Below are 13,622 nucleotides of genomic sequence, written 5' to 3' on the forward strand. Positions count from 1 at the left end.
ATCTTTCCGCAGCCGGCCTCCCGGTGACCCGGCGAGATGCCCAGGACCCGCACCACGCACACCGACGACAACTGTCGAAGCCGGTTGTAACAACGCAACAACCGGAAGGACCGGACACCGGGAAATAGGAGGCCAACCCAAACCGACCCAAACCGTTCCGTTTTCCAATTTCGGTATATTTCGCGCTTCAACGAGTGTGCTGTGGAATTAATCCGGTTTACCTTAGCACCGGACGGACGGACACACGGGGACTGGGGCTTAGTTTGGAGTTTTGCCTTCGTTATCTGGACCCTCCCCATCTTCTTCGACATCTCAGCAGCAGCAGCAGCAACAAACGGTTCAGTGGTAGCAGTAAAACGTTGCCGGGCTGTTGACCATAATCCAGTCCAGGAACTCGGTGACCCTGGTATTAACGCTCGGTTTGTCGGTGGCACAGGCGAACCCGAAGCTTACCAAGCCCACGTTGTACAGCAGCCCGGTCGACGGGTTCGTGTAGAACAATGGCCCCCCGGAGTCGGCCTGTTACGGAGGGTAGCAAAAGGGTACCTTGTAGTCGCGGCCTCGATCGAACGGTATCCCCGGTTCCGGGGACCCGAACTTCCGGCGCACTCACCTGACACGTGTCCCGGGCGGGTGCGAAGGTGCACAGCAGCTGATACGGGACCGTGGTCGAGAGCCGCTGCGAGCACTGGCTGTTGCTGATGACCGTCAGGTTCACTTTCTGAAGCGTGTCCGTCCGGGGTCCCCCGAAGTCTAGGTCTCCCCAGCCAGTGGCCTCAACGATTGCACCGTCAAACGACTGACTCGTGTAGCGCCACGGAAGACACGCCGGACCGACCGCTACGTTGTACTGAATCGGCTGCTCGGTGCGCACCAGCGCCACGTCGTTCCGGGACGGATTCATGGTGAACCCGGGGTGGCCCAGCAATTGCGCGACGACGTAGACCTGCGCGTACGGTGTGTCGGCCCCGGTTTTGATATTATGATCGCCCACCAGCAGCACCGTGTCGTTGGTGGTACGCTGCAGCAAACAGTGCGCCGCCGTAAGGGCATAATTATTGGCAACTTCGCCGCGACAAAGAGAAAAAGAAAGAGAGAGAGAGACCATAACACTTCCTGGGGGTGGGGGGCCGCGGGTCTACTTACTGATAGTGGCACCACAAATGATGGTTTTCGTTTTGACATCGATCAGGGCGGCCATCATCGGGAACTCGTTCACCGCCGTTTCCACGCCGTTCACGATGCGTCGCTAGAAAAGGGTGGAGAGGGCGGTTGAGTGTCGGGTGGTCGGAACCGGAATCGGCTTACCATTTTCTTCCGGCCACACTCGCAGCTCTGCTCTGGGATGCTGAGCGTACAGGCGTACTTGCCGCCGTAGCTGGTCGCGGCCGACGTCAGCCGAACCGTCATCTTGTTGGCGACCGATTTCTCCTGCAGCGTGCCCAGTCCACAGTAGGTGTATGCATCGCCCAGGTCCATCTGACCGGTGCGCGAAATCTTCAGCGAGTCCAGCTGGCAATTGGTGCTCTGTGGGCGGGTAACGTAACTTCTTGTGAGACACCCCTTGCAGACCTGCCTAAGTCCGATGCAATCTTAGTAGTCCGTTCCGAGAGCCTGTGACAACTTCTCCACGGTCTGCACGTATCTTAGCAACACACTTTGATCCGAACCATCGAACTGTCAAAATAGCACTCCTCGGAACGGACTCCTTCGATTGCTGCAGTCCAATAAGTAATTGTTCCGGGTTGTAAAAGCCCCATTCTAACCACCAGCACCACTAGTAACGCCAAAGGTAGACCTTACGCTCGGGATCTGAAACGTGGGACAGTCGAGGGTGATCCGGTAGCCGTACGGGGCACGGATCACGTACGTGCACTGAACGTTCGGTGGGTAGTTGGACGGATAGCCCGGTGACACCATCTGGTACGTGGAGCCAAACTTCATGTCGAGCGTAAACGAACACTGACCGCGGACCCGGCTGACCACCACGACGACGAAGCACACCAATTTAAGAATCATCGCGTTTCGACCCATCACACGACTAACGTGGCGCCCTCGTATTTTGCACACTTAAATACAATCCAATTTGTGCGCCGAACACACGACGGAGGTCTCAGCACCACCGGCATATATAGGGGACAGCCCCGTCCGTGACTCGCGCCCGGAAGCATAAATATTCGCCACGCCAAACCGGGGTCGGTTGGTGGCACTCGATTACACACTGTAGCACTGCGTGGATACCTGTTTTTGGTGGTTTTTTGATTAGTTTTTGATTGACGTACTCGAAAATTGAACCCCGCCTTATCGCACGCCCGTTCCCTGGTGCCAACACCCCGGGAACGGCTGACATTGTCAGGCGGGCCCCGTAAGTTTGGGGCTTAGAACTGAAACTTTCGGTTCGACTTTCGGTGCAGCTAAGCCTATCGCTTCACGGCGTTGACAGTGGCCGTTCTTTTTGCCTTCCGCCCCCCTCAAATAGTGTCAGCATTTTTTAACCTCGGGCAGCGGCTTTTGTGGTTCGCGCGGTGAATTAATCGTACGGCATCGGCCGTTTAAAGCGAGGAAGGGCCGTGCTGCACTCGATGCAACCATTTCCGGTGCCCCGCTCCAGGAAGCCCCGGGCGATGAAAATGGCCGTGCGGGCCATTTCATAAATCATGACCACGTCCAATGGCGTAATGCGACGGGTTTTACGCAACAATAAGGGGCGAGATTTTTATTGCACCGCCATCATTTACGCTCCACAACGCAGCAGTAACCGAAACATTTAAAAACGCTATTAATTAGCATTCGTCCAGCCCATTGGGTCGGTTGGTGGCTTCCCACACACGCACAGTTGCCGATCCTTTTCCGGCATCCCATTCCCCGGGTCGGGGTTTAAAATTGATCATGACAAAACACCAGATCTTCGGTGTTGTTGCCTACCTTCTGCGGACTTTTATGACGCGGGCTCCTACATTAAATCCAATATTTGTGGTCTCGTACAATTCAATCATTGCCGGCCAATTTCACTCAGCGCTTCAATACTTTATTTCCATGACGGGCGACTAGTATCGAACACAATTTTGAAAATGGTCCACAATGCTTCTATCGGTTCCAATTGTGGATTGCCTATCGTTGGCCCCATCGTTGAAGTTTCAAATTTAACCCACTTTGGATTGCGCCTAAAAGTATGCAGCACGCACTGTGTATGCGTTGACCTATATAACGCGCCGAATGGCCCTTAACTGGCTTCGAAACAAAAAGTGCTTTTCAATGGTTGCTGTGGCAACGCAAGGCACGGCACGATATGGGCGGTACTTTCGGCGAAGCGTAAAGCAAAAACAAATGGAAAACTTACTAAACAAACAACGGCATTGTAACGCCCGGGTGGGTGAACACTAAACAATCAGCTGCTAAAACCACACACCACGTACGTACGATGATATGCAAAACGGGCCAATCCCGAACCCTACTGGGCACCTGGCCGGTGTCAGAAATTTTAAGAAACGCCTTATCTGTTTACGAACATGTCCCATTTGTTTACGATGCACACACTCACACACACCTACCAGTACCCTGTTCTACTTCATTACGAAGTCCAGCTCGACCGTTGTTTTTCCGCTCGATTGGTTCGCTACTAAACACTGACCCTCCCGAAGCCGAAACGAAACTAAACCGTTAGGAGCCAACGAGTGCTTAACGGGTGAATAAAAATAAAACCAAATGGCGATCGCATCCCTCCAAAGTTCAAGGTAACCAAAGTTTCCGGGTCGGGTAAAATTATCTCACCCTCACCCGGGGGTCCCGAACGTGATAATTTATTTTGTGGAATGTGAGCGCGTGTGAGTGTGCGAATGGGGCACCCACTCGGCCTTCTCGACAACACGAGGACAAAGTTTCAATCCCTGACCAGCAAAAAAGGGAAGCTCAAGCTCACCTTCTACGCCCGATATCAATTTGCTCGTTTTATCACTGGGCAGGAAGCGGTGCTACTGGCCGGCCGTCAGCAACCTGCATCCGATCTGTACCGCCGATCCGGACCTTATCTGACCCGTTATCTTCCAGGAACGCTCTTCGTTGCGCAACAGAACACATATAAACGCAAAAGAACGCATCTCGCGCTCGCCAGTGTGGACACAACGGATTGCCTGAGAGGAAAGCTAATAAAAATGCAATTAAAGATGACCCTCGGTAAGCTGTTGGTCGATCGGTCACCACGGGGCGTTCCATTCACCTGTTTCGGTTCATTTCTGCGGACGCGACAGCTGCCACGTGTTTGCTGCTGAGCGCAGCACTTCGGACAACCGCGGGACAGTACGGTGCGTGCGACTACTCTCTCGAGCTGGCGGCCAGCGGTGTGTCGTACTCGATCTACTCTCCAAACTACGGTGGCTCATATGTCGGCCACACCCAGTGCCGGTGGACACTAAGCAGCACGCAAGGTTCCCGCATAGCGCTGTCCTGCAGCGACGTGACGCTCCCCTGGGTAAATGCCCGGCAACCCGGCCCAGCGAGCTAGCACTCTGAACACTGCTGTTTTCCTTTCCGCTCATGTCTAGAGTCCCTCGTGCAACACCGATCGGTTGGTGGTGTCCAGAGGCGGCCACGCTGAGCTGGCCGATGGACAAGCTTACTGCGGAACCGGAGCGCTCGAGGTCGAATCGTCCTCCAGCAGGCTGGTGCTAGCGCTACTCGTGCCCGGTGCGACGTATGGCGGGCGGTTCTACTGTATGGCCACCAAAATCGACTGCCAGTGCGGCATGCGTCGCAAGGTCCGTCCGAGTCGCACGGGTCTTCGCAATCCAAGCTTAACAATCGCGTTGTCCGTCCTCTACCCATCCAGAAAAAGATCGTCAATGGCGCCGAAACGCTGGTCAACGAGTTCCCGATGATGGCCGCGCTGGTGGACGGAACCAGCGGGGAAGGAATCTTCTGCGGTGCTACCGTCAGTAAGTAGCCGTCCGGTCGGCCCCTGGCCTCTTTCGGAAGATCAACTTCTCTACCATCGACAGTCACGAACTATCACGCCCTCACGGCTGCGCACTGCTACATGGGCCGATCACTGCCTAACCTGGGCCTGTTGGTCGGTGACCACAACATCAGCACCGGCGGCGATACGCCCTACTCGGCGCTCCTGCTGCTGGCATCGATCAAAATCCACGAACACTACGATCCCGCCAGCGGATCGAACGACATCGCGATCGTACGCACGCGCTCGGAGATCCTGTTCAACGCTGGGGTCGGACCTGTCTGCTTGCCGCTGAAGTACGCCGGAGCCTCGTTCGTGGGCATCGAGCTGGAAGCGGTTGGCTGGGGCACCCTGGACTACGGAGCTCCAAAGTCGAACGTTCCGATGAAGGTCGGTCTCACGGTGGTCGGTGCGGCACAGTGCGCTGCTCTTTATCCCAACTTTTCGGTCACCGAGCAACTGTGCACACTGACGCCGAACAAGGACACCTGCCAGAGCGACTCCGGCGGCCCTCTGTTCTATACGGACGCCAACAGCGGCGGCGGTCGGGTGTATCTGGTCGCCACGATTGGATACGGCATCGCGTGCGCCACCAACCGACCGAGTGTCAACACGAACGTACTTCGCTACCTAACCTGGATTCAAACGAGTACACCCGAGTGGAGTTACTGTTATCAGTAAATAAAAACAAAATAAAAACCAACCAAGCGAAAGCGGGGTCTTTTATTTGGCGCAGTATGCAGTGTCTGGCGTTTGTCGGCGAATCCAGTTCAGCTGGTTCGTTACGCGCGTGTTCACGGATGGTGTCGTGCCGCCGCAAGCCGATCCGTAGCTGATGATACCGATTGTGTACATCCTCTGCGCCCCCCGCAGATACAATGGTCCCCCCGAATCGTACTGGCACGAGTCCCGCCCCGCGGCAAACGTGCAAAGTTTCAGATCGTTCAGGTACGGCGCGGAGCAGTCGGTATTTGCCAGAACCTGCACGGTGGCCTTCCGGAGCACCGTGCTCATCGGCCCTCCGAAACTGGTCGTGCCCCACCCCGCCAGGTCCACCGACAGGCCGGCGAAACTGTAAGTGTCGTAAAGGATCGGCAAACAGACGGGTCCAACGGCCCGATTCCAGTCGATTCCGGATGCCGTTCGCAGCAGCGATACGTCGTTATCGCGCGTCCGCTCGTCATACCCCTCGTGGACGATGATCTGTTCGATATTGTAGATCGCCGAGTAGGGTGTTTCCAACCCGTTACGATAATCGTGGTCACCAACCAGCGCCGAAACACGGCTGACATCCGGAACGGGTTGAACGCAGTGCGCCGCACTCAGAATGTACCGGGAGCTGACTGTGGAAACGAGAGCGCCAGAAATCATGATCGTCTTTCGGGTTTGGGAGCAAGGAGATGGGTCCCGCACTCCCTCCTCTATCTCCCTCTCTACCTACCGATAACACCGGAGCAAAAAACGTTCGCTGTCGCCGGGTCTAGAAGGCCCACCATAGACGTAAACTCGTTCACTGCGGCTTCCACACCACCGACAATCTTGGCGGTTCTGGACCATCCACAATCACACGACGCCTGTTGCACGACGAGCCGGCACGTGAAGGAGCCCGAATCGGTCGACCCGGCCGAAATGTACGAGATGGTCAATTTGTTGAACAGTGACCGACGGGCGACGGAACCGCGGCCACAGAAAAACTCGCTTCCCACCGGTGACATGAAGCCTTCGGTGGAGACGTACAGGAAATCTGTGGAGCAAGAACCGCCCCCGGGCATGCTGACGGTGCACGTCGCCTGAATAACGTAGCCTTCCGGGGCACGCACAACGAACCGGCAGGAGCTGCCCGGTGGATAGTTGGCCGGATAGAACGGGGAATTCAGCGTTACGTCAGCCACACTGGTGAGCTGAAACTCGCGATCGCACGAATCGAACCAATCGGCCTCGGCCAAGCCCCAAACGATCAACGTTAATACCACCCGCAGCTGCATCGTTATGACTGGGGACCGGTGGAGGGAACTGTTTTTTCCCAGCAAAAGCGGAGCATCGCAATTCAGCCATTACTAGGTGCGGTGGTCCAGCTGAGTCAACAAGTTCGACCGATAAAAAAAGTCCATCCTAAACTGGAGCAAGTTCATCGCGGGACCTAAAATTATACAACCAAATGCTCGTTTGAAATGCTTAAAGCATATTTTGCATCCGACAATGTTTGCATTTACGACGTCGGCTGCTTCTCCGACATTCTCAGAATGGAGAATTGGTTGGCATCTCTTCGTACAGTTCAAAACATTCGTACTCCAGTTCAACAGTTCCGTCGCTTACCCATTAAACACCGGCAACTGTTTAACAAAATCGGGTATTTTTCCCATGTTCCTCCTGCTGAATATGTTTCGGAAATAGGCGTCGTGATTCTTTGAGCCGGTTACTATTTAAACTTACAGCAAACATTTGCAATGCTGTCAGCAATACATCTGTCAGCTGTCAGTTTTTTTCCTTCAACTGTCAAAAGCGCCGCGTTCGTGTTTACACACAGAGCTTAGAAGGCTTGGCGTTCAACTTCTCTGCTTTGTTAAAAAAAAGTTAGTTTTGGCTGCAATAAGGCCCTTCGAAAATGGGTGACCGCTACAACATACACAGCCAGTTGGAGCATCTTCAGAGCAAATACATCGGGACGGGCCATGCGGACACCACGAAGTACGAGTGGCTAACGAACCAACACCGGGACTCGCTCGCAACCTACCTGGGTCACTACGACATGCTGAGCTATTTTGCGGTGGCCGAAAACGAATCCAAAGCACGCATTCGCTTTAACATTATGGAGAAAATGTTACAACCGTGCGGCCCTCCGCCGGAAAAGCCCGAAGATTAAAATAAACTCGTCGTCCGATAGACTCCGATCGCTTGCGAACGTGTTCGTTGCATTTATTCTCCATCATCGCTCCTCCTTCACTGAAACGCCACCAAGCGGTTCCTCATTTGGCTTCTCTGTCTCTAGCTCGTTCTCCTCATCGCTCGCGATATCGATTTCCTGCAGCCTGTTCTTTACCTTACTAACCAAAACGTACTTCACTATCGGAATCAGCTCACCACAGGCCCCACTCAGCTGCCGACACGCTTCCCACAGCGTCCCAACCGAAACGTTACCATGCTGCCGAATTTCCGACACTTGGTCAAGCGTCGGTAGCTTCGCAAGCAGCACGAGCCCGTGGTTGTCCAGCGCAGATCCTTCCTCACAGAGGCGCTCTTCTTCCGCCGTCGGATCGACCAAAACACGGTCGCCCACAATGCCGGCATTAGTGGCTACCACTATGTCGAACATAGGAACGCACGCATCGGCCAGCGCCAACCCGGCTGCCGTTATTGCCACCGCCAGTGCTGACCCGTCGTCCTCCAGCACGTTTGCAAACACATCAATCTGCAGGTTCGGAAACAGATGCCGGCAAACGGCCGGATTCAAAGCACTGGCCAGGGCCGTGGCCATGCTACGCTCCCGGGAATCCGGCTGTGGTGCTTTCCGTTGCAGTGACGCGAATGGAGAAAACCGGAAATCGCAGTACAGCTCGCCGACCCCACAGAATTTGCTTTGCTTCGGTATTTCCCGCGGATCAAATACCGACACGATGACTTTCGTGTTGCCCAGCTCGATGTACGCCGAGCCTTTTGCAGTGGACACAACGCCGATCTTTGCAACTACAAAAGGCACTCTCATCAGTAAACATAACAGGAAAGAGCAATTGCCCCGCGAGCTTACAATATTTACGGCTTCCGCTTACGCTGCGCCCATCTTTGCGTGAGCCGCCTTTACCGATGGCTTGCTTTAATCGTTCTTCGAAGCATTGCGCTGCGTTATCCTTGCAGAAAGCTACATACGACGTGGAACTGTCCGGCCCATTTATCCGTTTCGTATCCTGTGGCATTATTGTGTGTGCGTTCCGAATTTTCGTGGCAAACTCTAGCTCTTAACACAGCACCTTTCTGCCGCACATGTTTACGGCCAAGTTTGACAAATTGAAAACAAACGCGCCGGCTACGATAGAGATCCTGAGACTGAAAATGAGCAAAATGTTCGAATTCAATGCAGCTGTCAACGTTCGCACCGAACGGAACAAACCGAAAATACAATCTAAAACAAATGGATCAAGAAATCAATAGCAAATGAACACAACACAATGCGCTCAAATGTTTCGATATATCTGAATGATGCGATCACGAAAGAAATGATCGATGCATTAAATCTTGCCCATTTTTTTGGAGAAGGACCCGCCAAGTAACTGGCGATCCTTGCCCTTCTGTGTACACTAATTTACATTATTTAATCCAAACTAAAGTACCTATGCACAAGCATTACATACTAAGTAGCGTTACATTTGACCAGCAGTTGTAATAGAATGCTGTTGTTATGAACAAAACATTGATTTTTATGTCGCCCGACCGTGTTCACTAGCTAATGATCCCTTCGCCAATGCAATTGAGACCCCCGGGTCTTACCAAAATAAGGAGGGTGTCCAAGAGCAAAAAAGGAGGTTCGTATTGCAATAAACATTCAAAAACGGATTTATACTCTTGGAAAAACGCAGTTTTACTGGAGTATTAAATTTATTGATCTGATTCAGGTTACAGCTGCTTGTGAAGTTAAGAATGCTTACTCCTTGTCCTTGTCGTGAATTTGCATATGTTGGCGCAAGTAGCGTGCCGCATGGAACGCTTTGCCGCATACTTTACACATGAACGGCTTTTCGCCGGTATGAGTCCGAATGTGATCCTGAAGACGGGTGTACACTGCGAATTTGCCAGAGCAATGAGGGCACTGGTGTTGGTCCTTGTCGTGAGTTTGCATATGGACGCTCAGGATGCGTGCTGCATGGAACGCCGTGCTACAGACTTTACAGACGAATGGCTTTTCGCCGGTATGAGTCCGGATGTGATCCTTAAGACGGGATTGCAGTGTGAATTTGCCAGGACAATGAGGACATTTAAGTTGCTCTTCGTCGTGAGTTTTCATATGTATGCGCAGAGTTTGTGCTGCATGGAACGCTTTGCTACAGACATCACAGATGAATGGCTTTTCACCAGTATGAGTCCGAATGTGATCCTGAAGTTGGGATTGCCGTGCGAATTCGCCTGGGCAGTGGGGACATTGAAGTTTGTCGTGAATTTGCATATGGCCGCGCAGGTTGTTTAGCGAATGGAACGTTTTGCTGCAGACTTTACATTGGAATGGGTTTTCGCCGGTGTGAGTGCAAACGTGAATATTCAGCTTGGATGCGTTTGCACAAGTGACGGAACAATGAGGACACTGGTGTTCTTGCTTGTTTCTATGCACATTACGAGTAACTTTTGGGCTCTGGATTGTAGACACTGAGGACTCTGCAGCGGTGATATCCTTTTGGGAACTTCGTCGCTTATTCGATCTCAACAGTAGCTTCTCCCAGACTGCGGATTGATTAGCAGGGTGTTCTGATTTTTCTTCACCATTAGTATCCATTTGATTCAATTTATGGCCTGCGATGGCATGCTTGATACCCAAATTGTTTAGATCGGAAATTGTTGCTGGGTCGTCAGGATCCGTGATGCTCTTCACTGCCATCAAAACTTCTTGAATCAGATCTGCTTCCGATGACTGAGGCTGCTGCTGGTCGTCCATTGGTTCAAGTTTCAAAGGTGTTTTCAGCGATCCTCCCGCTGCCTCAAACAAACGGTCACGATGATCATAGTCGTATGTACTACTCATCTTTTGTAAATTAGAAACCATTTGACTCGATTGATAATCCTCTTCCGAGTCTTCTGCGACAACCTCTGTTTTGACCACCGATTCAACGCCTTCGGTTTGCTGCGTGTCACCGTCAGACTGCGCTACAATTGTTTCGGAACCGGTCAAATGGGTGGTGTCCATTTCTTCCTTAAACCGTTCGAGTTTTGCATTGTTTAGAATCCATATCGAGCGCAACTTATCCCGAAAATCAAACCGCGATTTGCACGCCGAACACAAATACGTCGGAAATTCTGGCAATAGTTTCATCTGCAAAAAGATGAGGAGCATGCTATTACGAAAGCATGGGAAAATTCAATTTTGGAAAGTCATATTACCTGAACATTTGTACAGGAAAACGTTTGTTGTAAAAGATATTCGCCCCGTTCGTCGGAAGTGACCGTCTCCAACGCGCCTTCAGTCGACAGGCAGTTTCGACACATAGGCGTGGTTCTAGAAAGAAATGCGCTATTAAATATATTCACTCTTGTTTACCGTCAACGTACTCGGATAATTTTGAAGCTTTAGACCGTTTCGAAGGTGCCATTTTTACTCCAAGTGTTTATTACAGACGAAAGTAAAATTGTCCGCGTTCGCGTTGTGATTGCTAGATCGCGCTAAAACTGTTTGTCAATTGTCAATAGGCTATTTTTGACAGCTTCTCGAAGGAGCAAAAATACGGTAACTCACTGATGCTGTGAGTTAATGAAGGCTGTCGATTTGTTATTCGACCTTTTTTTTAGTAAACAATCAGACACAGACAATTTTGCTTTCCTCATCTTCTAATCCTTGGAGTCGGAATGGAATCTTCTCATCCTTCTAAAGATTCCTCATCAGTCGAGTGAGTTGACGGTGAACAAGAATAAATATGTGTAAAAGCGCATTTCTTTCTAGCACCTCGGCTATGTGTGCAATGCGACAGTCGGCTAATGGTGTTTTGGAGCCGCCGGCTTACGACCAGTCGGTGGCCCCTGTTGGCGATATACAGCAAACCGATGGCATAGAATCGGTGTGGATTAAAACGGAGATTTACACAGAAGATCGAGAGAATGTTCATCAATCGAATCAAACGGTTTTCAATTCTCATAAGATAAGCAGCACATACGATTATAATCATCATGACGACTTGTTTGAGGCAGTGGAAGAACCGCTGGAAACCCGTATGAAACGTGAACCAATGGACGACCAGCAGCAGCCTCAGTCATCATCGGAAGCAGATCTGAAACATGAGCATAATGTTCTCAAACCCAATCCTTTCGATTTCAACCGTAAGGACCAAGACGGCGGGGACCGAACGACAGGGAACACCATCACGGGTCCTGACGAACCGGCCTCAATTTTTGATCAAAACAAACCTTGTATCAGAAGCCCTACGTTGAATCAAATGGATCCTCGTGGTGAAGAAAATGTAGAACACACTGTTATTCAACCTGAGTCCGTAGTTGACGAGCAGCGACTGCAGTGTCCAAAAGGTAAGGGTGTCCGAAAGAACACCAGTGAAAAGCAATTCAAGTGTAAAGTGTGTGACAACGCGTTTCGTTCGGCAGTCAAACTGCATATACATATGAAAATGACTCACAAGGACAAATACTATCAATATCAGTGTCCTTACTGTCCTGCCCGGTTTGCGACGGCATTGCAGAAAAAGTTTCACATCCACACGCACACCGGCGAAAAGCCTTATGTGTGTAAAATTTGCAACAAAGCGTTCCACGCAGCTACCACTCTGACGCAGCACAAACGAATTCACAACGAGGACAAACATCACCAGTGCCCCCACTGCCCGTCCAAGTTCCCACAACCATCTCAACTAAAGATTCACATTCGCACGCACACCGGCGAGCGGCCGTTTGTGTGCAAAACCTGCAACAAAGCATTTCACGATGACAACATTCTGAGATATCATACCAGGACCCACAACGAAGACGACGGGTTTCAGTGCCCTCGATGTCCGGCTCACTTTGCGCAGTCAACTCAGCTAAGGATTCATATCCGCACGCACACGGGTGAAAAACCCTACGTGTGCAACATTTGCCAAAAAGGGTTCACTTCATCCACCTGCCATCGAAAACACATAACAATTCACAACACGGACCTACATCACCAATGCTCTTACTGTCCGGCAAAGTTTGCGCAACCCTCTCAGTTGAAGTTTCACATCCACACGCACACTGGTGAAAAGCCATATGTTTGCCAGTTTTGCAACAAAGCGTTCCATTCGGCCACCAGTCTGACGAAGCATAAAAAAATACACAACAAGGAGCAGCATCTTCGGTGCCCTTACTGTCCCTCCCGGTTCCCGGAATCGTCCCAGTTAACGATTCACATCCGAACCCACACCGGTGAGAAGCCGTTTGTGTGTGAGGCTTGCAACAAATCGTTCGCTTCGTCAAACAGCTTGAATAGGCACACCAAAACGCACAACAAGGACGAACATCATCAGTGCCCTCACTGTCCTTTCATGTCCCCACATCTATCCCAGTTACAAGTGCACATCCGCACACATACCGGTGAAAAGCCATACGTCTGCGAAATCTGCAACAAAGGCTTCTATGCGGCAAACACGCTGAAGAAGCACAAGAAGATTCACAACAAGGACCTACACCATCAGTGTCCTCACTGTCCCTCCACATTCCCTCATCCATTTCAGTTAAAAATTCACATCCGAACTCATACCGGCGAAAAGCCGTTTGCATGTAAAATGTGCAATAAAGCTTTCAGTTCGCCATGTCACTTGAGTAGGCATGTTAAAAATCACAGCAAGGACAAATAGTAACAGCCGGCAAAAGGTCAATAAAATTGAATGGTCTCAGCAACCGGGCTTTGAAACGAAGCGCAAGATATCCGAAAGATAGCCAGGGGAACGAGGAAAGACACAGTGGGTTGTCCCCATCATCAATCAAGGTTGTGCGTGCTAGCGAACGGGCC

The 13,622-nt window shown here is 51.4% G+C and overlaps 6 protein-coding genes across 6 annotated transcripts; 3 read left to right on the top strand and 3 right to left on the bottom strand.

The window, feature by feature from the left end:
• Window positions 1-291: 291 nt before the first annotated feature.
• Window positions 292-1,983, bottom strand: LOC128268213 (venom serine protease-like). The gene is made up of 5 exons (XM_053005248.1): window positions 1,804-1,983; window positions 1,309-1,527; window positions 1,147-1,249; window positions 614-1,065; window positions 292-519 (listed from the first exon to the last, which is right to left on the bottom strand). Exons 1-5 carry the CDS (start codon window positions 1,942-1,944, stop codon window positions 340-342), a joined length of 1,095 nt encoding a protein of 364 aa, XP_052861208.1. The 5' UTR covers window positions 1,945-1,983; the 3' UTR covers window positions 292-339.
• Window positions 1,984-4,060: 2,077 nt separating this feature from the next.
• LOC128268212 (venom serine protease-like) lies at window positions 4,061-5,632 on the top strand. The gene is made up of 5 exons (XM_053005247.1): window positions 4,061-4,173; window positions 4,248-4,468; window positions 4,542-4,754; window positions 4,826-4,931; window positions 4,995-5,632. Exons 1-5 carry the CDS (start codon window positions 4,152-4,154, stop codon window positions 5,630-5,632), a joined length of 1,200 nt encoding a protein of 399 aa, XP_052861207.1. The 5' UTR covers window positions 4,061-4,151.
• A 42-nt stretch (window positions 5,633-5,674) lies between these two features.
• Window positions 5,675-6,936, bottom strand: LOC128269476 (venom serine protease-like). The gene is made up of 2 exons (XM_053006956.1): window positions 6,393-6,936; window positions 5,675-6,294 (listed from the first exon to the last, which is right to left on the bottom strand). Exons 1-2 carry the CDS (start codon window positions 6,934-6,936, stop codon window positions 5,675-5,677), a joined length of 1,164 nt encoding a protein of 387 aa, XP_052862916.1.
• A 391-nt stretch (window positions 6,937-7,327) lies between these two features.
• LOC128278204 (splicing factor 3B subunit 5) lies at window positions 7,328-7,835 on the top strand. Its single transcript, XM_053016879.1, has one exon. It carries the CDS (start codon window positions 7,557-7,559, stop codon window positions 7,812-7,814), a length of 258 nt encoding a protein of 85 aa, XP_052872839.1. The 5' UTR covers window positions 7,328-7,556; the 3' UTR covers window positions 7,815-7,835.
• A 7-nt stretch (window positions 7,836-7,842) lies between these two features.
• LOC128278203 (exosome complex component MTR3-like) lies at window positions 7,843-8,897 on the bottom strand. Its single transcript, XM_053016878.1, has 2 exons — window positions 8,697-8,897; window positions 7,843-8,635 (listed from the first exon to the last, which is right to left on the bottom strand). The coding sequence occupies exons 1-2, from the start codon at window positions 8,860-8,862 to the stop codon at window positions 7,878-7,880; spliced, it is 924 nt and encodes a 307-aa protein (XP_052872838.1). The 5' UTR covers window positions 8,863-8,897; the 3' UTR covers window positions 7,843-7,877.
• Window positions 8,898-12,264: 3,367 nt separating this feature from the next.
• LOC128269480 (zinc finger protein 14-like) lies at window positions 12,265-13,467 on the top strand. Its single transcript, XM_053006959.1, has 2 exons — window positions 12,265-12,735; window positions 12,988-13,467. Exons 1-2 carry the CDS (start codon window positions 12,265-12,267, stop codon window positions 13,465-13,467), a joined length of 951 nt encoding a protein of 316 aa, XP_052862919.1.
• Window positions 13,468-13,622: the final 155 nt, after the last annotated feature.

The sequence above is a fragment of the Anopheles cruzii genome, chromosome 2 (assembly GCF_943734635.1).
Source record: "Anopheles cruzii chromosome 2, idAnoCruzAS_RS32_06, whole genome shotgun sequence".
NCBI classification, from domain to species: Eukaryota; Metazoa; Arthropoda; class Insecta; order Diptera; family Culicidae; genus Anopheles; species Anopheles cruzii.

Bases quoted from the DNA above. Each gene is read 5' to 3' on its own strand.
- LOC128268213 (XM_053005248.1), bottom strand. From the start codon at position 1,944: ATGAAGTTTGGCTCCACGTACCAGATGGTGTCACCGGGCTATCCGTCC. The intron at 1,528-1,803 runs GTAAGGTCTACC...ACCCGCCCACAG, and splicing joins CCACGTTTCAGATCCCGAGC to AGCACCAATTGCCAGCTGGA. The intron at 1,250-1,308 runs GTAAGCCGATTC...ACCCTTTTCTAG, and splicing joins AGTGTGGCCGGAAGAAAATG to CGACGCATCGTGAACGGCGT.
- LOC128268212 (XM_053005247.1), top strand. From the start codon at position 4,152: ATGCAATTAAAGATGACCCTCG. The intron at 4,174-4,247 runs GTAAGCTGTTGG...CGGACGCGACAG, and splicing joins GCAATTAAAGATGACCCTCG to CTGCCACGTGTTTGCTGCTG. The intron at 4,755-4,825 runs GTCCGTCCGAGT...CTACCCATCCAG, and splicing joins AGTGCGGCATGCGTCGCAAG to AAAAAGATCGTCAATGGCGC.
- LOC128269476 (XM_053006956.1), bottom strand. From the start codon at position 6,936: ATGCAGCTGCGGGTGGTATTAACGTTGATCGTTTGGGGCTTGGCCGAG. The intron at 6,295-6,392 runs GTAGGTAGAGAG...TCGTTTCCACAG, and splicing joins TTTTTGCTCCGGTGTTATCG to TCAGCTCCCGGTACATTCTG.
- LOC128278204 (XM_053016879.1), top strand. From the start codon at position 7,557: ATGGGTGACCGCTACAACATACACAGCCAGTTGGAGCATCTTCAGAGC.
- LOC128278203 (XM_053016878.1), bottom strand. From the start codon at position 8,862: ATGCCACAGGATACGAAACGGATAAATGGGCCGGACAGTTCCACGTCG. The intron at 8,636-8,696 runs GTAAGCTCGCGG...TGCCTTTTGTAG, and splicing joins AAGCGGAAGCCGTAAATATT to TTGCAAAGATCGGCGTTGTG.
- LOC128269480 (XM_053006959.1), top strand. From the start codon at position 12,265: ATGACTCACAAGGACAAATACTATCAATATCAGTGTCCTTACTGTCCT. The intron at 12,736-12,987 runs GGGTTCACTTCA...TACTGTCCCTCC, and splicing joins TGTGCAACATTTGCCAAAAA to CGGTTCCCGGAATCGTCCCA.